At 42.9% G+C, this 25,613-nt stretch overlaps 2 protein-coding genes across 2 annotated transcripts in view; one reads left to right on the forward strand and one right to left on the reverse strand.

Annotated features, from left to right (window-relative positions):
- LOC121271961 (dual oxidase 2-like) overlaps positions 1-2,114 on the reverse strand; it is a 56,189-nt gene extending 54,075 nt beyond the window's left edge. The window contains exons 1-3 of the mRNA XM_041178220.1: positions 2,018-2,114; positions 1,481-1,564; positions 5-169 (exon numbers count right to left, since the gene is read on the reverse strand). Coding sequence (XP_041034154.1) covers positions 5-169; positions 1,481-1,564; positions 2,018-2,087 — 319 coding nt within the window. The 5' untranslated portion in view covers positions 2,088-2,114. The remainder of the gene's footprint in view (positions 1-4; positions 170-1,480; positions 1,565-2,017) is intronic.
- Positions 2,115-5,174: 3,060 nt separating this feature from the next.
- duox2 (dual oxidase 2) lies at positions 5,175-24,460 on the forward strand. The gene is made up of 8 exons (XM_041178221.1): positions 5,175-5,232; positions 5,790-5,952; positions 6,399-6,456; positions 14,109-14,243; positions 16,177-16,390; positions 18,861-19,075; positions 20,365-20,537; positions 24,413-24,460. The coding sequence occupies exons 2-8, from the start codon at positions 5,806-5,808 to the stop codon at positions 24,458-24,460; spliced, it is 990 nt and encodes a 329-aa protein (XP_041034155.1). The 5' UTR covers positions 5,175-5,232; positions 5,790-5,805.
- The last annotated feature ends 1,153 nt before the right edge of the window (positions 24,461-25,613 follow it).

Consider the following 25,613-nt stretch of genomic DNA (forward strand, 5'->3'; position numbering starts at 1 on the left):
TTACCAAAGAAAACACTCAGCACAGTGCTATTGTTATCAGATGGAAGTCCTGATGATCCATTTGATATTATGTTACTGATGATTCGTGCGTTTGGTACTTCTGGCTCGCTCAAGGCCTGGTAAACCCCATCAGCATATCTAGCAGGCATCAGGCGAATATAAGGAGATCCTGCAGAGAAAACAGGTATCTTCAGATAGTGATCGCAGGAAGGACATTTTGACTAAACATGCACTATAATATTGACATCTGTGCATAATCTGTTTCCCTAAAACTAACTAGGTACATGTTTCAGCAAATAGCCCATTGCCAACAAACTACCATCTCAACAGGGACTACCAGCTTCTGAGAGTGGGGGTTGGCTGCAAACAAGTTGGTTTAATCTCAGGTATGCAGCTGACTGCCAGCGCAGGGCATGGACCTTACCTTAGGCTGGATTGAGACAGGTACCACAAAGAACCACTTTCATCATTTGATCTCAGCGTTACCACACTCCTGCTCACCTTTCTTTTCTACTATGTCTCACCCCAAGCTGAAGAGCAGCAGTAGGCACCTCTTGCTCCCGTGAAGGGGTTAATATTTGCCAGTCGTTCAGCTGGCACTACCAGAGACTGAAAGCAAAGCAGCAGCTCCAACTTCACATTGCAAAAAACAGTTCTTTCACTGGCAGATTTGTAGATGGTTTAAGGGAAGCAGTTTTACAAATGCAACCGAGGGGAGATGGTGATGTGGCAGTAATATCACCAGACCTAGTAACCCTCACGTCCCCCACGCCTCTGGGGATGTGGATTCAAATCCCACCATGGCAGGCTGATGGAATTTAAATTTGATTATTAAAATCTGGATTTAAAAGCTGGGCATGAATTTTTGCTTTCACGTTGGACGCGCAGAGCAGGAAGAATTCCTGACTCCAGGAACCCAATTCCTGAAAAATTGCCCCGGAAGTTCGATTTTGGTTCTGGGATGGGGGCCAGGTTTTATAGGAGTCAGGCCCACCGCTGCCCCACCCCCAGGAAACCCCACCCCTTCCCACTCGAGGTCTGAGCAGGCTTAATTTTCAGGCTCCTGCCTTGCCGATGAACTCCTCCCCCCAACCTGAAAATTGAGGCTGGGCAGAAGAAAGCCCTTAAGTGGCCAATAATTGGCCACTCTGATAATGATAGGTTGAGAAAGCAGTCCTGCCGCACTGATCCTGTAATGTTCTCAAATAACAGATTCACAAATAACTGATGTAAATTCATGAACCAAGATTTTAGAGTACAACTCATAGTATAAAGACCCGAGATATTGGGGAGTGCTTGCTGATGAAGGCTAATAACATATCCCACTTAAGATCAAACTCAAGCTCTGCTGATATCAGATTGGATGTCACTGGTTTTAACATCCATTCGAAATATTTGAACTATTTTAAGTTGAAAATTTGCAGCACCATTATATACTTTGTTTGTGAATTGAAAATGAGAAACTGTTGAAGCTTCTTACCAGCTGCCCCTCGGTTATGATAGGCAAGGTTGTTATACCATCCATCATATCTCTGTGTCTCCCAGTTGATATTATTCTGAGCATCTTTGGGGAGGAAAGGCACCCAATTAATCAAAAGAAAACCCTTCGATTAATCATTTAAATAAAACACATGTGACATGAAAAGAATAAACGCTGACAAATGAAACTCATGAAATGATTACTCATGAAAGCAAGATCTGATTAATAAGGAATTTTTTTTTTTGAAATGCATGTGAGAAAATGATTTATAATTCCTTAAAGAATAACTTAATGTGATTGAGCGCATAACTACACTTTAAAAATTGAATTTATTTGCCATACAATTAAACTTGAAGGAGTAAAGATCGTAGGATTATGAGGAAGAAGCAGGTGGTGTGAACTACCTCGATAGCTCCAAAGAGCTAGCAGAGGCACTTTGGGGCGAATAAGCCTCCTTCTGTGCGCTGTATCTTTCTGCTACTAAGCCCACAACCTCCGCCTTGGAGAAAGGGTGGGGGGGGGGGTGGTATTACTTACAGCTGAGTGTTAGTTGGGAGAGTTGAATCCAGCCAATGATCAGCAGTTTCCAGAGGTTCGTTTGTGTCATCCTTGAGTAAAATCCGTCACCTCTGGAGCGTCACCGGCCCCCCCCCCAGATGTTACTGCAAATCGCTCAGCTCCGACTTCAAAGCGCTCTAAGACCCGAAAGTAACCTGAGGAGGAAACGCCAAATAGTTTAAAATAAAAGGGGGCAGGGACAAACATTTCGAAATTTACGTGTCACCGCCTGGCTATTCATTTCCACCCAGTATTTGATGCCGAATAAACTCATTGGGAATTAATCGCTGAAGGTACCGATTTAACGCCAGTTTCCAAAGGAAAATGGACCAGATTCACCTGTCCTCAGGGGCAGTGATTTCTCCCGGTCACAGCCTGACAGGTACATTAGAAATGATCGCTGCTAAGGTCAGAAAGGTCAAGAGACGCAAATACAATGAACTCTTGCTTCAAAATTCATAATGTGTATGATGCTATATAATGTATGTACATAATGTGTATGTTTAACCGATTCACATTTTTTTTTTAAAGTTATTGGCGGGCTGTGGGATATATTGAGCCCTCGCCTCTCCATCCGTCGGTGTTCCCTCTGGCCAAAGTAAAATCAAACAACTGCGGATGCTGGAAATCGAAAACAAAAACAAAAATACCTGGAAAAGCTCAGCAGGTCTGGCAGCATCGGTGGAAAGGAACAGAGTTAACATAACGAAACGTTAACTGTATTCCTCTCCGCAGATGCTGCCAGACCTGCTGAGCTTTTCCAGGTATTTTTTGCTTTTGGTTCCTTCTGGCCAAGTCGTTCAGTCTGAGGTCCCCTCCACCCCGGCTATCCTCTGAGTCTGGGGTACCCCCCCACCACACACACACACACACACACACACACACCCTCCATATGATTCGGGGGGACCCACAGCAGAGCCGAGGTTCCGGGATATCGAGTGACCTGTTGAACGCACATCACAGCTTCCTCCAATCAAAATGTGGTCCAGTACCAGACAGAAGAACAGGAGGGGGAGGGAGTACCCCAGACCCAGAGGATGGACCTGCGCCCGCCCTCATCGGGCGGAGGAAGGGGCCGGCTGTGTTGAGATGCTGCCGTCACCCTGGGTTAAGCCAGGACTCTTGTCTGTTGTACCTGAACTCGGCAGCGGCAGCAAGAATTCAGATCAGGAACAGAACCAAGGAAGAATTTGAAAATAATTAATTTGACTCCCATCTGTTTAAGGTAAACACAGAGTAAATTGCGGGTTCACTCTTAAGTTTTAAGAATAAATTGGAAAGATACATGGATGGGAGAGGTCTGCTGGGTTATGGACTGGATGCAGGTCAATGGGACTAGCGGAATAATATTTCGGCACAGACCAGAGGGGCCGAATGGCCTGTTTTCTGTGCTGTAGTGTTCTATGGTTCTAAGATACTAATAAAGTTCACTTCCTTCTCCCAAGACAATTGAGTAAAATATTAGTCGGTTAAATTCGATGTGTTTACAGTAACATCACTTAAAGAGTCTCTGGACTATGAACTGACAACTGACTTCAAAATATTAAACCTTCCGCTCACCAGTGATTGAATCACACCTTCTCAAACAATAGTCTTTGAAAATTACCCTTTATATCTGTTCAGTTGCAAACTGTGGCCTGGCAAGTTTTCTAACATTGTCCCCATGCAATATTAACCAGTCTGCACCCCTGCATTGCAGTTCTTTCGTAATAAGATGCAAGAATAAAAATTGCTGGAAAAAACTCAGCAGGTCTGGCAGCATCTGTGCAAAGAGAAGCCAAAGTTACCGTTTCGAGTCCGTATGATTTCTTTCGTAATGAGGATGGTGTCACGGGATTACAGCGCACCATAAACATGCATTTAGCTGGTCCCTCGGTGCTCCAAGCTGGGATTGCTGAGCACTCGTCCGCCACACCCTCCAACTATTGTGCTGAAAACCAATGCGTTGGGTGGATTATACCCGACGCCCGGGAGTTTGCGCAGAGATTTTCCTCCGCTACGCCCGCCCTGCGCTGGAGAATAGCGCCCCAGACTGAGGAGCTACGATGCTTGTCATCTAGCAACAGGTCACTTCAAACACACACACAAACACACAAAATGCATTTAGACAATAGATTTAAAGTTCAAACCCCACATTCCAGGGCAGAAGGGGAATTCAAGAAGAAACATTAGTTTACCCTAACCCTTTAATAATTGGCCCCCTGAGCGTCAGTGGGGCTGCAATGAAATGACTCTACGGTACAGCACAAAGCCGTTTCACAATTCTCTCCCACGGCCAGCTGGAATAGGGACACCCTCAGTGCAACCAGCCGCGATATGGTAAAAGTTAGGAATCAGCAAACACACGGCTCGACGATGGCGAGGTTCAACCATTCCCTGGCGGATTCTCCGCCTGCCCATCACTCTCCTATACTGGCGGCATGGATGGAGCTAGACTCAGACGCTTCTTCAGAGCTCTGAAACGTTAACTCTGTTTTTCTCTCTCCACAGGTGCTGGTCACACCTGTTGAGTTTTGCCAGCACTTTCTGTTACCATTGCAGGTTTCCAGCATCAACAGCGTTTTGCTTCATCTGTGGAGCTGTGACTGTGTTTTTGGCAAATTAACAAGCCCGGAGAGAGAGAGAGAGAGAGGAACCTACAAGCATCGAATATACTGAAACATGAAACTGTAAATTACATATCTCACATACAAAGACATGTTGACTGAGAACTGTTTTGGGATCTCGGCTCCCAACTTAAAATAGATATATATATCAACATATAAACTGGTCAGGTGTTTCAAGAAAGTCTTGAGGAATTGATTCACAGCCTCACCTGCGAAATGTCGACGATCCGTGGCGGGAAGATCTGAACAAGGATCTGCTGCATCAATTCACCGAGGGAGGGAATCCCTTCCTGGGGGTGGTGCAAGGGAGGGGTCGGGAAAAAAGGGTGTGAGCAAATTTGCATCGGTATCAGGAAGAAAGTGATGCAGCTTATATATTTTAAAAAAAATCCCCTCCTCTGTCGTTTCACCTGACGCAAACAACTGGACCCGAGCCTAATTGCAATAAAAAAGCAAGAGTATAAATAGGATGGATTGAGAGGACAGGGCAATCAACAAATTGGTCATATTCCGTTTAAAGGGGGCGAATTGGTTGGGTTCAGAAAGGGAGAATCTTGCAACCCCCTCCAAATTAAATCAGCCTTAAAAGTAAGTCAAGCATTGGAAGTTTTTTAAGCATCACACATCAATGCTGGAGTGCTGGGGGCGCGGAGAGAATCGAATATTGCTGGTTAATCTGCTCGTCTTTTCGCAAAAATGGGAGGATCACGCTTTTAACCTTTTGAAGGGTAAATCGAAGATATTCTGCCCGTGAAAATGAGACCCCCTCGTGGAAAAATACATTTTAAATTTGAGCAGCACGAGGAATTGGCAGGGGCTGTGAGGCAGAGGGGAGGGGGGGGGGGGGGGTGTGGCAATTCATTCGGTAGTTCTTCCAGAGAGCTAGCATGGGAATGATGGGCCGAATGCCCCCTTTCTGCGCTGTAATTTAATTATAGAAATCATATGATATTGTTCGAATGTCCTTTTTTTTAAAGCAGCATTGATTATTCGATCGAATTTAGGTGGTGTTGATTTGAGATGCTTTTGTTCTGTATTTTTTTTTGACAACTGTCCTAGAGGGTTTGCATCTGTACAGGTTTCCCTCCTTGTCCAATAACTTGGTCTTTCTGTGTGTGTGTGTGTGTCTCTCTCTCTCTCTGCAGTTGAAAATCACCAACCATGACGCTCTTCAATGGAATCAGACCATTCTATAGCCACGACAGAACCTCGGCCATTTTCGCCATCACGCTGCTCGTGGTTATCCTGGTGTTTCTGGTCTTCACCGTATCGCTTGTCGCCATTCTACCCGGAATCCGAGGGAGAGGGGTAAGCGAAGGGTAACCGTTTTCCCTTAAGAGATCGCCACCTAAAACCCGCAGCACAACGGCTGCTGCACTTGGAAGTTTCCTTGGGGCTCATTCTCCTTGTGGAATGGTGACATTTCAGACACCCTTGATCGATGGTGACCCGCAGAATATGCCGAGAGAGGAGAATATGAAGAGCGAGAGAGAGAGTGAGTGGGAGGGAGCTTGTGCTGTGAAATTCTGTGTCACAGTCGCACCGACTTTCCGCTCAAACTCAGAAAGAGGGGGGTCGCCCTTTTAATGTAAACTCTACGGTGCTAAATAAAATTAATTCCATTAACGTTGGCAAATTTGTGAACTTTTAGCTGGCTTATCGCTGAGCATTGAGAATATTAAAAGACCCAATAGTTCGATCATTAAGTAAATAAAATGTGCTTTCGTTAGTTTAAAATGTGCTTTTTCTTGCAGAGACTCTATTCGTTCTGCAGAATTGTTTTAAGCCTTTTTGTTGGAGCCATCATTGTAGGTATGTGTAGCCTTTTGTTTTAAAAATGATATTGTATCGGATGTATGGCCAAGTTCATAACGGAGCTAGGGACACTACAAATATGTTATCCTGCTCTCTCTCTCTGTGGTTTTCGAGGTGTGTCGAAAGATTTAAGCTTAAAAATCCAGTCCGAAGTCAGTCCAAAGAACGCTGATTTTTGGATTGACGCTTCCCTGTAACCCAGGAGTGAGGATTGGCTATGAACAGATTAACTGATCTCAGACTCAATCTACTATCACCCCGTGCCCATCAATCGCTGCAGCCAGTGATTTGGACTCAAGGTTCCCGCTTTATGTGGGACTGGGACTGCCCTCCGATTGTGCGAATTTTACAAACCCCTTGTTGACACTATAGTCAAAAAACTATAGCCTCTCTAAACCTCACTGTCTCTCTAAACCTCACTGTCTCGGGCTTAGTGGTAACTGGACTCAGGCTAATGCTCTAGGAACTGAGTGCAGACTGAACTGTGGAGAAAGTCACAGAAGCTAATTGGAGAACAGTATGAGTCACGCAATAAAAGGTTTGTCTTTAACACTGAAATGTGGGTTCCCTTTGATAAACCCAACTAAAAGGATCTTGTCAAGTCCTCATCTGTATGAATCACAAAGCAGCAAACACAAGGATGCTCCATGGTCATTTTGCCCCTGAAGTCCAAAACTAATGACAATTATATTTTTTAAAGCGTTTTTTTTCTCAAACGATTAATAGACACAAGCCTTCTCTACGGAAGGTTGATCAATGGCAAGTAATTGTATATAACCATTCCACGAATGTCACCAATACCATTCCATAAATGTCACCAGTTTCAGTATTTAGTACAAATAGAAATTTAAATCAAATATTTATTTTTAATTTCAAGCTGTTGCTGTTCAAGTTGTACAATATTAGCAATTTCTTTAAAATCCAAACCAAAGATTTTTTGCTGTCTGTGGGTTGCTGCTAAGATCTCAAAGGAAGTGGAATAGTGGTGGCCACTTTCTGAGTACTTCATTTTGCTACTTTCTTGCTCCTATTTTTGCTGCTTTTCCCAAAATGGTTCACTCTTCCTGCTACCTCCTGCAGGCTGAGTGATGATCTGTTTGTTGCAAATGGAGGTAGAGGTTACCAATGTTGTTCGACAAGAGTTAAACCACTGTGGAGCCAGTAAAAAACAAGTTTCATAAAGTGACATTAGATGTGAATATCCTGAGACACAATGAATCTCCACATGTAGCTGTTATGTAAGAAAATGCAGCAGATATTTTGGCTAGAAGATTCCACTACCAGCCATGAGATGAATGACTTGTTGAGCCATTTCTACTGGTATTGGTTGAGGAAGAAATATTGGCTTGGTACCAGCAGTTAAAACAGGCACATGGATCTCTGGTTAATCCCACAACTCGAACGGTGATCCCACCAATGCAGGACTTCCTGGGTACTGCCTAGATTGTACGTGCGTCCTGAAGTGGCTTTGAAACTTCAACTGTGTGCTCCTGGGTACATTACCAACAGAGTCAAACTGACCAAGTTAGCAGTAACAGTGAAACTGCTCTGCTACAAGTTATGGAAAAGTTTCATTCTGTCCATGGACAAATAATAACATCCTGTCGCATTGTTGTGACCTGACCATGTAGAATATTGACTGTGATGTATTGGGCCTGGTGCACTTTAATGAGCACAGTGTCAACTATAGATGAGTTGTTCACCTTCCTCTATTCTATTAAAACCTTACTTGTATTATTTAAATATTTAGAGCAATAAACAGTTGGTTGTTACTGTGCCAGGGAACTCACTAATGAGACTTGCTTGGGTTCTGGCAGTAAGGTTGTCATATTTTCAGTGTAACTACAGAACAACTTGCATTTATATAGCACCTTTAGTACAACCTCCCAAGGCACTTCAGGGAAGCATTTTCAAACAAAAAATTGACAAAGCCATATGAAGTTACAAAGAAATATTAAGCACATAGACAAAAGTGTGGCAAATAGATTTAAATGTAGACAAATGTGAGGTCATCCAGTTTGGGCCTTCAAAGGATAAAACAGGGTACTTTCCAACTGGCGATAGCTAGAAACAGTGCAAGCCCAAAGAGAGTTGGGAATCCGTGTAAAAAATAATTAAAATGTCATGGGCTGGCACAGAAAGCAACCAAAAAGGCTCAAAGAATGTTGGTCTTTATATCTGGAGGACTAGAATGCATGGGGGTAGAAGTCATGCCATTGGTAGCAAAGCTCAGGTTAGACCACACCTGGAGTGTTGCAACCAGTTCTGGGAGCTGTTAGGAATGATATGTTGGCCTTTCAGGAGTGAAGTTAAGAAATATATTTGCACACAAAAAATGGCAAAAGTTTTGAAACACTCTTGCACAAACTTTATGCTGCTCCACTTTTAATCGTAAACCTGAGATTGATAGATTTTTGTTAACCAAAGTTATTAAGGACAGAGGCATATATGGAGTTTTGTCATAGATCAGCCATCACGTCATTGAATGACAGAGCAAGTTTGAGGGGCTAAGTGGAGGTCTCCCTGTTCTTAGGAGATGTTAGGACAGATAGTCAAAAGCTTCGAAAAAGGAATGTTTTGGAGGAGAGAGGTGTTTCTGGATAAAGTGGCTACAAACTGCCATTGTCTGAGATATTTGTATAGGTTCCTAAGCTCACGTGTTGCACATCCCCTGCAGTTAACCCTCCCTCTCTCTAATGGCTTAATAATAACCACGATAGTGATGCATGGTCAGAACGCATTTTGAGGTAGATTGTTGTGCAGTGCTGTCCATTCCAATACCAATAATAGTTTGATATGAATATAGCAATCTCAGTCATCGATTATTAAAATCCCAAGCACAAGTGTTGAGTTATCTTAGAATTAAAATTCAATTTAAAAATCCTGAAATTGTTTACTTCCAGTTAATAACTTTATTCATGTTTGCTAGTCAACTTGCTTGGTTCTTTCATGGAATTTTAGTTAAAGGGGAAAGCCTTAATGTTTCAAAACTACCTTGGATAAATGTTTTTCTAGATGCTGACCTAGAAATATGTAATTTCAAAGTCTGCAAGATATTTTTCAATTATTGATCCCTAGTCTAGGAATCATTGCCTTTGCTGATATTTTCAATTTTATGATGTGATGTCCTGGTGAACTTTGCTTCTTCAGAAGGAAAGAAAACTGAATGCTGAGAGCAGATAATTTCTAGTCTTTTGAAGGCATCTCACCTATCTCAGATATCCAGACATGGCTTTAAGCTTTAAACACTTTCCCCTTACTGAGAGTTGCCTCTGCTGGTCTTGTGTTTGATGTTGAAAGGGAAACTGTCATCTACATAGCACCTTCCATGACCTCAGGACTTCCCAAAGCTCTTTACAGCATTGATGTACTTTTTGAAATGTATTGACTGTTGTCATGTAAGAAGTGCAGTAGCCATTTTGCACACAGCAAGATCCATCAATCAGCAGTGTGCTGATAAGCGAATACTATAATCTAATTTTGGTGGCATTGGTTGAGGGATAAATATTGGTCAGGATACCAGGAAGAAAATTGTTCTTTGGATAGCAGTATGGGATTTCTTCCATCCACCCAAGTGGGCAGGTGGGACTTTAGTTAGTGTAATGTCTCATCCAGAGGATGGAAGGAATTCATTTTTGGGCCCTAAGTAAAAGCTACTATACTCAACTAAGATAAGAACATAAGATCATAAGTAATAGGAGTAGGCCATTCAGCTCATTAAGCCTGCTCCATGATTCAATAAAATCATGGTTGATCTAATTGTGGCTTTAGCCTCCATTGCTATCTGTGGTAGAGAATACTAATGACCCTCTGAGGGAAGAACCTCCTCCTTATGTCCATCTACATGGGAGACCCATTATCTTTAAATTGTGACCCCTAGTTCTAGATTCCCCAACGAGAGGCAACATTATCTCAGCTTCTACTCTGTCAAGCCCTCTCAGAAACTTTACGTTTCAATAAGATCACCCCTCATTCCTCAAGTCTCCAAAGAGCATAGGCCCAACTTGTTCAACCTTCCTTCATAAGACAACCCCTTCATTCCAGGAATTAGCCTAATGAGATTTCTCTTCACTGCTTCCAATGCAAGTGTATTCTTCAAGTAAGGAGACCACAGTGCACTTTTTTAAAATTAGGCCAGCAAGTCATGTGGAGTTGTAAACACATCAAAAAGATTAACTGCCATTATAAAACATTCTGATCTTTATCATGTAGTCTTTGGTATGCCAGCAGTACTAATACCCCAAAGTAATTTGATGTGTGAGAACTTCTATGCAATTTTTCAATACAATGAAGCAGACTTAATTTCTCAGAGGTGATACTGCTGAGAACATTGAACCTGCTGTTGAAATTCTCAAGGCTGAAGGATGTGGAATTCAAAGTCCCCAAGCTGGTTTGTTAGGTTAGTCATCATAAAAAGAAATTACTTGTTGAATGTGTCATTGAAGCTAACTCCTGGTTACCTCACCACCACTCGAACCTCTCACTGCCTTTAATTTTGTTATGCTGCTTGTCGAACATAAAGCATTCTATGAGCAGAAATTTCCTCTAATTCAATATTAGGAAGGCCAAAGCCATTTTCTTGGCTCCCCTTCGTAAACACCATCCCCTAATCACCTATTCCAATCCCTGTCCCTGGCCATTGTTTGAGACTGAACCTGAAAGGGTTCCAAGAGGGTGACTAATGTGCACTCGAGCTGATCCCCTGTAGCCAGACCCTCTACGTCACCAAGACTGCCTACTTCCTCTCCTGCCTCAGCCCATGGTGCTGAAACCCTCATCCATGTCTTTCTTATCTCCAGGCTCAACTATTTCAGTGCCCTCCCTGTCAGTGTTCCTATCCATTTACACACGTGCTCATCCATGAATTACACCCTATCTCCCAACAAGTCACCATCACCCCTGTGCTCGCTAACCTAATACTGGCTCCTGGTTCAGCAATACTTCAAATTTAAAATGATCACCCTTGTATTCAGCTCCTCCTCCTATGGAATTGCGCTCCTCTAGCCTGACCACCCTCTGGGAATTCTGTGTTCCTCTGATTCTGGCCTCTTGACCATTCCTGATTTTCCTTTACCCCGCCTTGGGTGGCTGTGCCTTCAGCGTTCTTGACCCTAATCACTGGAATTCCCTCCCTAAAGCTTAATGTCTGACCCGTTGTCGCTCTCTTTTTAAGACTACCCTTTAAAGCTCCATCTTTCCTCAGCTTTTGATCATCCTCACAAATACCTCCTTATACGGCTTGATGTAAAATTTGTGTGGTAATCCTCCTGTTAAGCACGTTGGAATGTTTTGCTATGTTAAAGGTGCTATATAAATACAAGTTGTTACTTAGGTGGATGGACAAATTGAGAGAAAACAATCTAAATCAAGGCTGCATAAAACAGTTGGAATGTTTTCAATGGCCAGTTGATTCATTTAATTTTCTGTTAGCCACACAACTTACTAACATTAGGAAAACTACCTATGAGCTCTCTGCTCCAACCACCTTTTCAGGAAGAGCCTTTGAATATTTTAAAGGCAGAGGTGGATTGATTCTTGGTAAGCAAGGGGGTTGATAGGTTGTTGGGGGCAGGCAGGATGCAGATTTGAAGTTACTATCAGATCAGCCATGATCTTAAATGGTGGAGCAGGCCTGAGGGGTTGAATGAATGGCCTACTCCTGCTCATTGTTCATATGTCAAATGGTGGAATTAGAACTCCATTAATCAATCTGGAATGTAAAGCTAGTCTCAGTAATGGTGAAAACCACCATGATGGATTAATTGATTAATGGAGTTCAAATTCTGCCAGTTGGCATGGTGAGATTTGAACCTATGTTCCTAGAGCATTAGCCTGGGTGACTAGTCCAGTAACATTACCACTATGCCACTCTCTCCCCCCCACCCCACCCATCAAAGAGGATGAGTGGCCAAAAACTCAGTCAAACAGTTGGGTTTTAAGGAGCATTTGAAAAAGATGAGTGAGGCAGTGAGGTTTACAGAGAAGCAGGCTTACAGAGAGGCAGTGAGCCTGTCCAGGGAAAAAAATCTACCATCTTTACCTTGTCTGTGCTGTATGTGACTCCAGATCTATGGCAATGTGGCTGACTCTTAATTGCCCTCTGAAATGGCTGAAATCAGCAAGGTCAGTTCAAGTGCAATTAGGGATGACCTTGCCAGCAAAAGCTACTATTCCCAGCAATGGCCACATATCATTAAAGAATAAAAAAAGCTACTATTCCCAGAAGCTCGCCGTCATAAAGATAAAAACACCGTTGCATAGTACACTTGGGAGGAAAAATTCTAATTAGTCTCCATTTTTGTCTGATTTACTTTCTTGTGAAGTGTCCTGAGTAATTTCAATTGTTAACAGGATCCAAGCCAGTCAGTAAAGCTGAACACAACACAGAGCTTATCTTTAAGAAGAAGGATTTATTGACTTGTTCAGTAACACATCTCTCTGCCCACTCAACCCAATGTCCCAGTTATCTCCTATTTATATGTACTCAGTTAATACCCATCACATGTTTCTCTTAACCTTAACAATGACATTAACAAACCTTAACAATACGATTGACAGGACATTAAGACTGGCCATGTTAAAGGTGCTAGATAAATGTATGGTTGTTGTATTAGCCACACATAAATGCAGGGGAACATTTCCATGATTTGCCAACATCCCAAACATAGCAGGAAGGCTTCTTAATATTCACGAAATCTAGCAAGGTGATAAACCTCAGGGTTAAGGAATTGTTATGGCAGAGAGAGATGAACATCTCATTTCAAACAACCTATGCAATACATAGAGATGGCACAGATTCAATCGGATGAATGGCCTCCTTCAATGCTGTAATCATTCTATGATTCCAATAAATACACAGGTAACATGCCTAGATCAGACCAATTTTTGAGCAGTTGTGGAGGTAAAGAGTCACGTTCACCAATCCAATGGTATTCAGGCACAATGCAAATAGAATCCAAATAATATGATTTATAACTGCCTGAGCTGAGTTTTAATCTCATTTTACTTGACCAGGCAAAGCCTCTGCCCTGAGTTTACATTTTTGAAGCGTAGATTATACAGGACTGTAAATACACCATTATAGATGACCAGTATCTCATAGCAGCCTGGGGTTGATAGCATAAAGAGTGGGAAGGCTTCCACGATGCAGAGAGTCAACAGTCTTTCATCAGAACACCAGGCCTGAAACATTAACTCTGCTTTCTCTCACCACTGATGTTTCCTGAACTGCTGAGTATTTCCAGTATCTTCTGTTTTTATTCTACATTGTACGAAATATCACTTTGTCAGTGATAGGGAATCAAATAAGTCTCATAAGAACATTAAAGGCAATAGCATTTGCTTAGGGTGGATTGGAATCAGGAGCTTTCTGCAGAGATCCAATTACTCACTTTAATGACCCACATTACCACTAATTTCTCAAACATTAAATTTAAAAGCTATGCTAATCCTTGGTTCTAGATTCAATGTTTGTAATGTTATGGGTTAATTCTGAAGCTCTAGAAATTATTTGCCAAAGCACAAGTTTAGTCCAATGTGTTTGTTGTGACTTCCAAAACAAGAGAAGACTTTTAATACTTACTTAAGGAAATCAGACACTTGGCAATGGCAGCACCAGAGATAACTATGGACCTTTATGCATTCTGTAGTGGTCAACTTTACTGGTGACTGGGGAGCTGGACTTGCCACAGTGAACACATCTTACAAGGCTTTCAGTAATGAGACAATCACTGCGAGAGTGGGGCTCCACATTGGACTGGCAGGAATCAATGTGACTCTGAAAGGTAGGGCAAATTCTTGTTGCATTGTCTTTTATTCATTACAAATTGGCAACAGTTCTTCACTGCTTAAGGACTGGAATGCATTTAGTGTTAAGCGTTGTATAGTTATTACCTATTAAAAACACTGCATTATCAGAAAAAAGCAGGAATATATCCTTTGGTTGCTGCTTCGTTTACAAAAGAAAAGAACAAAAAGAACAAAGTAAAATTACAGCACAGGAACAGGCCCTTCGGCCCTCCAAGCCTGCGCCGATCATATTGCCCGTCAACTAAAACATTTTGCACTTCCGGGGTCCGTATCCCTCTATTCCCATCCTATTCATATATTTGTCAAGCTGCCTCTTAAACACCACTATCGTAGCTGCTTCTACCACCTCCTCTGGCAGCAAATTCCAGACACTCACTACCCTCTGCGTAAAAAACTTGCCCCGCACATCTCCTCTATAGTTTTCTCCTCTCACCTTAAATCTATGTCCCCTAGTAATTGACTCTTCTACCCTGGGAAAAAGCTTCTACTTATTTACTCTGTCCATGCCACTGATAATTTTGTAAACTTCTATCAAGTTGCCCCTCAATCTCCGTCATTCTAGTGAGAACAATCCGAGTTTCTCCAACCTCTCCTCATAGCTAATAATCTCCAGACCAGGCAGCATCCTGGTAAACCTCCTCTGCACCCTCTCCAATGCCTCCACATCTTTCTGGTAATGTGGTGACCAGAATTGCACGCAATATTCCAAGTGTGGCCTAACCAAGGTTCCATACAGCTGCAGCATGACTTCCCAGCTTTTATACTCAATACCCCTGCCGATGAAGGCAAGCATGCCATATGCTTTCCTGACTACCTTATCCACCTGCGTTGCCACTTTGAGTGACCTGTGTACCTGTACACCCAGATCCCTCTGCCCGTTGATGCATTTAAAGGTTCTGCCATTTACTGCATAATTCCTGCCTGTATTAGACCTTCCAAAGTGCATAACCTCACATTTGTCTGGATTAAACTCCATTTAAGACACCATCAATTTGCTAGTGGAAAGGGAAGTTATCACAGGCCCACAGAAAAGACCATTCAGCCCATCTGGTCCATGCCAGCTCTCTGCAAGAGCAATTTAGCCAGTCCTGTTCCCATGGATTAAACAATCCATAACTTTGAATTACAGTTGGAAATGGTTACTATAAGCCAGCGGATAAACATCAGTTGATTGCACAATGTAATTTTCAATAGGGAATACACTGGTAAATAACAAAATGAAGCTAATTAGAAAATTAATTTTGGGTTCCATCATCCATCACTCATTGACAAGAGTGCAGGTAACTCTGTCATGTTTGTGAAATTTCTTCTGTTACCAATCTGGGTGCTCAATTCCATTTGACAGAAGCAGCAGTGACAAATGCTCTGTGAAAGAACATGGTCACAATTTCACTGCCAAGCACAGGAGATCCCCCCCAAAAGCATTTACAATGCTGTTGGCACACATCATATCCCACTGAAGTTGGCAAAACAAAGAATGAATGGTTCAACAGATGGTTCACAGATGCAGCTAATGCATCTGACAATGATTCACCAGTATTCCTAATGTAAGATACATTCTTAATGTAAAGTTATGGTTCAAGGAATAAAAGGGACAGTAGCATCATGGATACAAAATTGGCTGAAAATAGGAAGCAGGAAGTAAAGGTCAATGGATATTATTTGAATAGAAACAATGTGCAGGGGTACGTGGAAAAGGCAGGGCAATGGCACTAAGCCATAATGCTCATTTGGAGAGCCAAGCAGCGCAGACACGATGGGCTGAATGGTTTCCTTCCATTCCATTAAAATTCTGTGATTGGATTTCCACCTAAAATGATGCATTATTTTCTAGCCTGGGGATTTCTTAATAATTATTGCTTTTGCCGACTGAATTGATGGAGGATACTTCATGTCTTGTGCTTGCAGGACTCCCTGTGAACCAGCTGAATGAAACCATTGACTATAATGAGAACTTTCTGTGGAGATTTACAATGAATTATGATGAGCAATATTCCTTGGGACTTGACCGAGGGCTTCCACATCCAATATTATATGTTGCAGAGAAGTTTCATAGTAGGAGCCCCTGTCTTGTTTATGGCCAGTACAGGTTTTCTGGACACTATGCAACAGCTATGATGTGGTAAGCAAAATGCATTAATGTATTTTAAATAGGATATGCAATGGTATTTGAAGATTAGGGGCTTTTTGTTAATTCAAGATCAACCATCCAATGCTTTGGCTCAGCATCTAGGTCACTGGCCACCTGCTAAGAGTACAACTGTGCAGTGATTTTTAAAAATTCATTCATGGCATTGGAGCCATCGCTGGCTAGGCCAGCATTTATTGCCCATCCCTAACTGCCCTTGAGAACTGAGTGGCTTGCTAGGCCATTTCAGAATCAACCACATTGCTGTGGGTGTGGAGTCACACATAGACCAGACTAGGTAAGAGTGGCAGATTTCCTTCACTAAGGATATTAGTGAACCAGATGGGTTTTTACAATAATCATTTTATGGTCATCATTAGACTTTTAATTCCAGATTTTTATTGAATTCAAATTTCACCATCTGCTGTGGTGGGATTCGAACCCAGGTCCCCAGAGCATTACCCTGGGTCTCTGGATTATTAGGTCCAGTGACAATACCACTATCATACCATTACGTCACTGCCTACCCTGACTATGGAGCCAAACTAGCACCTAGATATGAGCTCAAATAAAACCATAACAAAATGTGAACTGAATCTATATATCTGGTCCTTTGTGGACTAGCACTAGAAAATGTCCATGTAAGAGCCCAGATTGCCATTATAAACTCTTTCATCAATGTCCTTTAAGGAGGGGGAACCAAGACCACTACCCAGTCAGGTCCAGATTACATGGTTACCTATTTTTGCCCTACAAAGCAGCTTCAGTTATATAATGGACAGTTAGTAAATGTGGAAAGCCACGACACAATTTTGTTTGGCTCAGGTGAGTAGTTGCAATTGTGAGGGGCTGGGTAGGTGGGGGTGGTTAGTCAACATGAGCAGCCCTTTCTGCTTGGGGTCCTCCGTGGGGCACAGGGTGCCCAATCAAAGAAGGACCCCCTCCTCAGTGCCCACAACCAGGCTGCCAGGGTATAGCTCGCCTTGTAAAACACCAATGGCAGTGGGACGAGACCATTGAATAGAGCCTCAATTGACCCAAGGATGGGTGGGCCACCCAACATCCACCCTACTACTGGTAAAATACCAGCGAAGGTGGGCAAGCAATAGGCATGGCCTTCCAGTCTGGTCCTTAAATTCCGGTTTAAGTATCAACACCTCTTTCTCAGCGAATTAGGGATGGGTAATAGATGACAGCAATAACCACAGCCCAGGAATCACTATGAAAATATCATAAACTGCAAAATTGTAGTGATGTGCTTTCACCCCATCAAGTTAAAATCAAGATATTGCAGTTTCCACACAGGCAGTATCATGGACAGCTGTGATCACTGCAATGTAAGTTTGTAAAGAGCTGTGTAAAGGATCCAGAGAAAGGGAACAACATCATTGAGCTATGAAGTGAGGCTAAAAATGAACATTTATTGACATTAAACAAAAGTGTAAGCAGTATGTGATACCAGCTTTAAAAACAAGAAGGGATATAATTACAGTGGATCTATAAAGGCATTTGGCTCCAATCCAAAATGAAGGAAAAGGAGGAAAGGATTTTACATTGAAAATTCAACTAAAACTTGAGGACTGAATGTACTGGAGCAGAAAAGGCTAAGGGGGTCTCAAGATGAACCTTCAAAAAGTGTTTGAAAGGCTAAATAGTGGGATATTATTTCCACTGGTAAATGGAGGGTATGAATGTAAGGTTAGCACTAGAAACATAAAGTAGAGATTTGACAATTTTTTCCCCCCCAAGCAAAGGCTTATTAGGCTATGGAATGCACCAATGTTAGTGGGCAATGAGGCTGAATCAATTGCAGCATTTAAGAGGGAGTCGAGTAAATGCTTGGATATAACAGGTTAATCGGTACAAAGCATAAACCAACAAGATGGGATTGAGTGGCTAAAATCTGGAGCAGACACAATGAAATGAATGGCTTTCTTTGGTTTAAATTTTCTACCATTCTATGATCCTAATTAAGAGCGAAACCTAAGGAATAGTTTTATGCTGAAACCATTTGAGTTGCAGAATTGGCAATAACTAGACCAGGATTTGTTATTATTCAGATCCCACTTAGAAAAAATGTGCATCCAATTTCTGTTAAATTATAATGCTTGGATGAAAAATTACATAATTCAGAATCAACGTATAAAATTTGGCGCACATGTCACGCGATGTTTCACTACGAAAGATCACTTGCCTTAACCATCTCCTTGCAGAGTGGACAACTCTGAAGCATCCTAAATGAAAGCCTGAGAGATACCTGAGCAGTGGAAACACTGGTTTCAGGATGCGAGAGGAGCAGGGTGACAAGGGAGATTTAGGCTCTAGTAGAGCTGAATTCTAGTTTGCTACATTTGTATTTTATTGAAGAAGGGGAGGTGACGTTAATTGAAGTGGAATGAATGTTTAAAGTACAGAAGACCTTTACTGTAGATCTAAATCTGTGTTTTTGTTCTTTCTGGATTAGGGTGGCGTTTTGTGCCTGGATCGTCACTAATGTTCTCTTCTGCATGCCAATAGTTGTGTACGGAGGGTACATGGCTTTGGTCACATCTGCTTTCATGATCTTTGGAGTCATCGCATTTTCCACTACACAGAACGTACCTCAATGCATTATTCAGTTTGGTCCAACGACACTGAAGACGGACTTCGGTGCTTCTTTCTGGCTGACATTAGCAACTGGTAAGTACAAGGGACTGCATGTTGTAGAATACAGAAAACACCGAATGAACGGATTTAAAGAAACTAAGAGCAGACTCAAAATGTTAACTGTCTTCCTCTCTGCAGATGCTGTCAGACCTGCTGAGTTTTTCCAGGTATTTTTATTTTTGTTTTGGATTTCCAGCATCCGCAGTTTTTTGCTTTTATCTTAGTGTTAAAGGAGCTGCTAGGTTCACTTTTGAATGAATGAAAAATCCAAACAATTACAAAAGAGCAGAAACAGGCTAAGGAAAGCTAGAAGCAAAGCCACCCCATGAGAAATGTATTCCCAATTTTCCAATTGTTTTGGATATTTTAGATCCTAATCCCCTATCCAGAATTGCAGAATAGGATCAACACACCATGTGGTCCATTGTGCCTGACCAGCTCTTTCAAAGAGCCATTTAGTTTCTCCTCCCCATTCTTTCCCCATAGTCCCTCTAGTGGTTCATTTTCAAGTATTTGTCCAATTCCCTTCTGAAAGTTCCTGTTGAATCTGCATCCACCGCCCTTTCAGGCAGCACATTCCAGACTAACAGCTCACCGCGTGCAGAGAGAAAGAAAAATGCTTTGACAAGTTGCCTCTGGTTCTTTTCGAAGTGACTTTAAATCAACATATTTTCCCTTGGTTGAGTAAGATACACCTGTACTGACCAACTCCTGGTGACACTCGAAACTGACTTCCAGTAGGGAGTAACTTTCCCTTCCATGTCTCTTAGTTTGTGAATGGTTGGACTCTAGCAACTTTCTTTACACAAAAAGTAGGATTGAGAACTTTGGGTTATTGCATGGATGGAGCAAAGTGTTCTCAGTGCCCTAACCTACTAAGATGTGTCTTGAGATTGGAGATTTCTTGAACATTGGCTTTGATATTGACAGAGGGGACCTTGGGACCCCAGCAGTGTGAGGTCAGGTGTGTGGAAGCCCTACCTCAATGGAATAAAAGTCTGCAGATCTCCCACGCTGACACTTGGCCAGATTGACTGACTGTCTAGTAGGTGGGAGTAGGACACCTCACCTGGTGGGGGTGGCTCAATGGAAGTGGGTTCATTGGTTCCAGAGGTGGCAGCTCGGAGCTGGGGTGTGGAATTTTAAATGGTTTTCTCCCATGTATCATTCCCACCGGGCACGGCAGTGGGGTGAGGTGGGGGGGAAGGTGGAGGGCAGGGAATGGTGTTGGATGAGGATGGTGAAAACTGGGGCCTCTACAATCTCAACCCTGACCACCAACAGCCGCACGAAATAACAGATTATTTCCCTCTTTAATCCAGCCTTGTTGTGCTTCGTTCTTGGAGTAATTGTTATCGTTATGGATCACTGCGTCCCCGAGAAACTGAGAATATTTTTCATGCTGGACGGAGAGGGTGACGATGATGATGAAATGGGCAAAGGAATAATGAACCAAAGTTTTGCTGATGATTATGGAAATGATCTATATTTAAAGGTAGGTTTGAAGGAGAGCTCGCAGCTGCACCAATTTTATTTACCCGTTTCTCCTCCTGTCTCTTCTGTCACATTTTTAGAAAACTGTTCACTCCATCATAATTACCCTTCAATTATGGCTGTAAAGGACATTCTGTTTAATAGCTGCTTGGATGAGTAGAGAATCAAGTCATTTTTGATACATTATTATAAAGTTAATAATGTGTTCGGGAAAGGTAGTAAGATATTTCAAAGACGTCATCTGTTAGTATGATATCAAAACAGCAAAGGATCAGATTTTCTAGCCGTTAGGAGTTTTAAAATTTCCTTACATTGAGCATAACAGGGGAAATTGCCGTCATATTATCATTTCTTGGCAACGGGGGAGCTGACATGCCTCTGATCCCGAAGCTCCTGGGTTCAAGTCCTTCTCCAAGGCCAGGATTTTATGGTCCCTCCCGCCCGGCGGGATATTACAGTCCCGCCAAACTGAATGGAGGTTGAAATGGCTCGCTGCGGCGGGGCGGGACACACTGCGGCGGGGCCGTAAAATCCTGGCCAGGGCTTGTTGCCCACGAAAGAGCCCAGCCCCTGGTGCAGGCAAGGCCGTGAATGTCGGCGCTGGGCCCCCAGCCCAGAGAAATGGGGAGGTTTGGCATCTAGGAAGGGCCTCCAGCTGTAAAACCACCCGCCAAATCCAAAGATGACGGTTGATACCAGGTGATCAACCAGCATTGTGGCGGCCCCGTGTAACATGGGAAACCTGTAAGAGAAAGCAAGGAAGGGTTAACTATCTCCTTACATTGAGAAGTCCCAACTAGGGAGGAATAATGGGACCTCTGGAATAAAGAGTTATGAACCTTTGGAATTCTCTACTCCATAGGGCTGTGGATGCTCAGTTACTGACCAAACTTGAGATGGGGATTGGATGGATTTTGGGAACTAAGGGATTGAAGTGATATGGGAATAGCACAGGACAGCGGAGCTGAGGTAGATATTCAGCCATGATCTTATTGAATGGTAGATCTGGCTCTATGGTTGCACACCCTATTCCAACCCTTATTTTTATGCTCTTATATAATGTCCAGGTTAGTCCACAGGGCAGGAACGCTCTTGACTGGCAATAGAAACTCAATATTTGAGCACTGAGTAGTGCTGCTACCTATGATCCCTATACAGTCACAATGAGGCCATCTATCATCTGAAAAACATCATGAAATCAGGTCAATGTTAATTGAACAAGGAAAGGAATCTTGTATGAACACATTGAACAATGGCCTATTCTTTTCTTTTTGGGTGCAGAGAATTCAAATTTATTTCTAAATGTGATCTCGGGAAATGGCAATATCAGGCAGTATTTCTTATCTCCTTTGCTTTATCATTAGCAGCCTTGCCTTCAACCACCTAGGCCCAACTCCAAATCAGTATGCCTCTAAGCCTCTCCCCCTGCCTCAAAGACAGTAGTTCTCAAAGTGGGGTACGTGTACTCCTGGGGTTGACAGGTATGGATAGGGGGTATTTTTCACTTAACTGTGGATTTTCAGAGATGAGAATTTTTTTCCAACCTCTTCTCCGTAGTTCAGGGGTTCCCAAATGCAATCCTTGGTTCAAACAGAGACAAAAGAGCTGAACTCCAGAGGTGAGGTGACAGTGACTGCCCTTGACATCAAAACAGCATTGAATCGAGTGTGGCATCAAGGACCCCTAGCAAAACTGGAGTCAATGGGCATCAGGGGGAAAACTCTGCTGGTTGGAGTCATACCCAGCACAAAGGAAGATGGTTGTGGTTGTTGGAGGTCAGTCATCTCAGCTCCAGGACCTCACTGCAGGAGTTCCTCAGGATAGTGCCCTAAGCCCAGCCATCTTCAGTTGCTTCATCAATGCCCTTCCTTTTCAGAGGTGGGGATGTTCGCTGATGATTGCACAATGTTTAGTACCATTCACAATTCCTCAGATACTGAAGAAGTCCATGTCCAAATATAGCAGGACCTGGACAATACGCAGGCTTGGGCTGACAAGTGGCAAGTAAAATTTGCACCACTTAAGTGTCAGGCAATGACCATCTCCAACAAGAGAGAATTTAACCATTGCTCAATGACATTACCTTCGCTGAATTCCCCACTATCAATATCCTGGGGGTTACCATTGACAAGAAACTGAACGGGACTAGCCATATAAACACTTATGGCTACATAAGCAGGTCAGAGGCTAGGAATCCTGCAGCAAGTAACTCATCTCCTGACTATTCAAACCCTGTCCACTATCTACAAGGCACAAGTCAGGAATGTGATGGAATACTTCCCATTTGCCTGGATGAGTGCAGCTCCCACAACACTCAAGAAGCTTGACACCCTCCAAGACGAAGCAGCTTGCTTGATTGGCACCACATCCACAAACATTCATTCCCTCCACCACTGATGTACAGCAGCAATGGTGTGTACCATCTACAAGATGCACTGCAGGCATTCACCAAGGCTCCTTCAAGAGCACCTTCCAAATCCATGACTACTACCATCTAGAAGGACAAGGGAAGCAGACACATTGGAACACCACCACCTGGAAGTTCCCCTCCAAGCCACCCACCATCCTGACTTGGAAATATATCGCCGTTCCTTCACTGTCGCTGGGTCAAAATCCTGGAACTCCCTTCCTAACAGCACTGTGGGTGTACCTACACTACATGGACTGCAGCGGTTCAAGAAGGCAGCTCACCACCACCTTCTCAAGGGCAATTAGGGATGGGCAATAAATGCTGGCCTAGCCAGCAACACCCACATCCCATGAATGAATTTTTAAAAATTGTGTCTCCAGTGTTCAGGCCACGTACCTTCCCGCTGTTCCCCCAATTATAGGTTGGGTCTCTCCCACCACACTGGCTGCTAATAAGCACACAAGTGAGGTGCAGTTATGTCTGAGTACCAGCGGTGGGTGGTGGTGCAGGAGCCTGAGTACTGGCATGGTGGTGGCCTGAGAGTAGCAGCTGCTGACTGAAACACTGTCCGAGTTGGGGAGTAGATGGGGGAGACTTACAAAGTATGTGGTTATTAGAGGGATAGGTAAAAAAATTATTATTGTAGACATATGTTTACCAGTAATGTGTAATTATAATGATTTACAAAACATATGGTTATTAGAGGGGTAGTTAAAAGAACAACTGCCTGTAGGGGTACACAGAAAGTTGGTAAATCTGAATAGGAGTACACGACCAATAAAGTTTGGGAACCACTTGCTCTTAAAACCCACTTCATTGACCAAGATTTTGGTAGCTTCTCCTAATAGCCCCTTCTTAAGCTCCATGGCTCCTGAAGCACCTCGGGCATTTTTCTATACTTAAGGGTGCTAGAAAAATGGAAGTAGCGCTTATTATTTCCTGTGGGGTCTCGACATGGTGAATGTGGAGAGGATGTTTCCTCTTGTGGGAGAATCTAGTATTAAGGGTCACTGTTTAAAAATAAGGCATCACCCATTTAAAACAAAGATGAAATGAAATTTTTTGTCTCAGAGGGTTGTAAGTCTTTGGAGTTCTCTTCTTGAAAAGTTGGTGGAAGCAGAGTCTTTAAATATTTTTAAGACAGAGGTGGATAGATTCTTGGTAAGCAAGGGTGCGAGAAGTTATCAGGGGTAGATGGGATGCAGATTTGAGGTTACTATCAACTCAGCCAAATGGCGGAGAAGGCTTGAGGGGTCAAATGGCCTACTTCTGCTCCTATCTTGTTTGTTTGGATTTTGTGTATATCACTTCAAAAGATTGTAAAAAGAGATCTGTTTCATTAAACACCTGTGTAGCAATAGGTTGATTCACACATAATAAATCACAGTCTTTATCCACTCTAAACATTTACAATTCTAATAGTGCTTTTGATGTGTATTAATTATTTCCAAATCTTTTAATTCCAGAAAATGAAAAATAGTTTTGGAAATAAGGACTTTGTTGTTTATACCTAAAACTGAGGATGTCACTAAACTGAAAGGTATGTTTTATATCTGCTTGCAACCCATTTGTCTCAAACCAGTTTTATGGATTAATATAGTTTTTAGTTAACACGTTGCTAAGTGTTACTGTACTAGAGCCTCCCCTTCTCTTAGGCAGTCCCTTGGGATTGAGGATAACTTGTTTCTACTCCGATTCGATGGGTTCTGAGATGGCCGATAAGTCCAATACACGCTCAGCAGCCTCGCCACATGTGGGGCAGGTGGTGCTCGAAGGGTGGGGTAGATGGGCAGTTTAGAGGTTTGTGCGCTGCCCCTGACACCTCGACTTCACCCCTGCACGTTCCCAACAATGTCTCTCCACGCGTTTGGCGCTTTCCCGAATGAACCTTCTCCATTTTGGTTGGCCACAGGCCAGGGTCCCCCTTGAGTTGGTGGCGATGTTTGACCTCTTCAGGGATGCTTTGAGGACATCCCTAAAGCATTTCCACTGTCCTCCTGGGAGTCTCCTGCTGCAGTTGAGTTCTGAGTAGAGCAATTGCCTCGGGAGTCCGGTGTCAGGCATACGAACGTCATGTCCCGTGCAGCGGGGCTGGCTTTGAGTGATTAGTGCCTTGAAGCTGAGCAAGTTGGCTTGGGAGAGGATGCTGCTGTTGGGCCATTTCTCTTGCCAGTGGATTTGAAGGATCTTATGAAGGTTTCAGTGCTGGTACTTCTCAGGTATTTTGAGGTGCCTGCCGTAGGCTGTCCAAACCTCCGAGGAATGAGAATTTGCAACTGTGATTTTACATAGGCATTAAGTCTTGACCTCAGACAGGTTTGAGGAGTCAAGAAAGGAAGATTGGCATTAGAATAGCACCTTTCACTACCTCAGCACATCCTAAAGTGCTTTACAACCAATGAAATATTTACTGCAGTAATGTAGGGAATGTGGCAACCAATTTGTATGCAGCAAGCGGCTACTAACAGCAATGTGCCAATGACCAGAAAATCTATGAAGGTTTTATTGGCTGAGGGATAACTATTGGCTAGGACACAGGGGAGAACTCCACCGCTCTTCGAAATAATGCAATGGGATCTCTTGAGGCCCCCTGAGATCTCATTTGAAAAGTGGCACCGCCGACAGCACAAAAATCCTTCAGCACCAGATGTTGTGTACTCAGGAGTA

This window comes from Carcharodon carcharias, chromosome 32, assembly GCF_017639515.1.
Source record: "Carcharodon carcharias isolate sCarCar2 chromosome 32, sCarCar2.pri, whole genome shotgun sequence".
In the NCBI taxonomy this organism is placed as follows: domain Eukaryota; kingdom Metazoa; phylum Chordata; class Chondrichthyes; order Lamniformes; family Lamnidae; genus Carcharodon; species Carcharodon carcharias.

Bases quoted from the DNA above. Each gene is read 5' to 3' on its own strand.
- duox2 (XM_041178221.1), top strand. From the start codon at position 5,806: ATGACGCTCTTCAATGGAATCAGACCATTCTATAGCCACGACAGAACC. The intron at 5,953-6,398 runs GTAAGCGAAGGG...TTTTTCTTGCAG, and splicing joins CCGGAATCCGAGGGAGAGGG to AGACTCTATTCGTTCTGCAG. The intron at 6,457-14,108 runs GTATGTGTAGCC...TGCATTCTGTAG, and splicing joins TGTTGGAGCCATCATTGTAG to TGGTCAACTTTACTGGTGAC.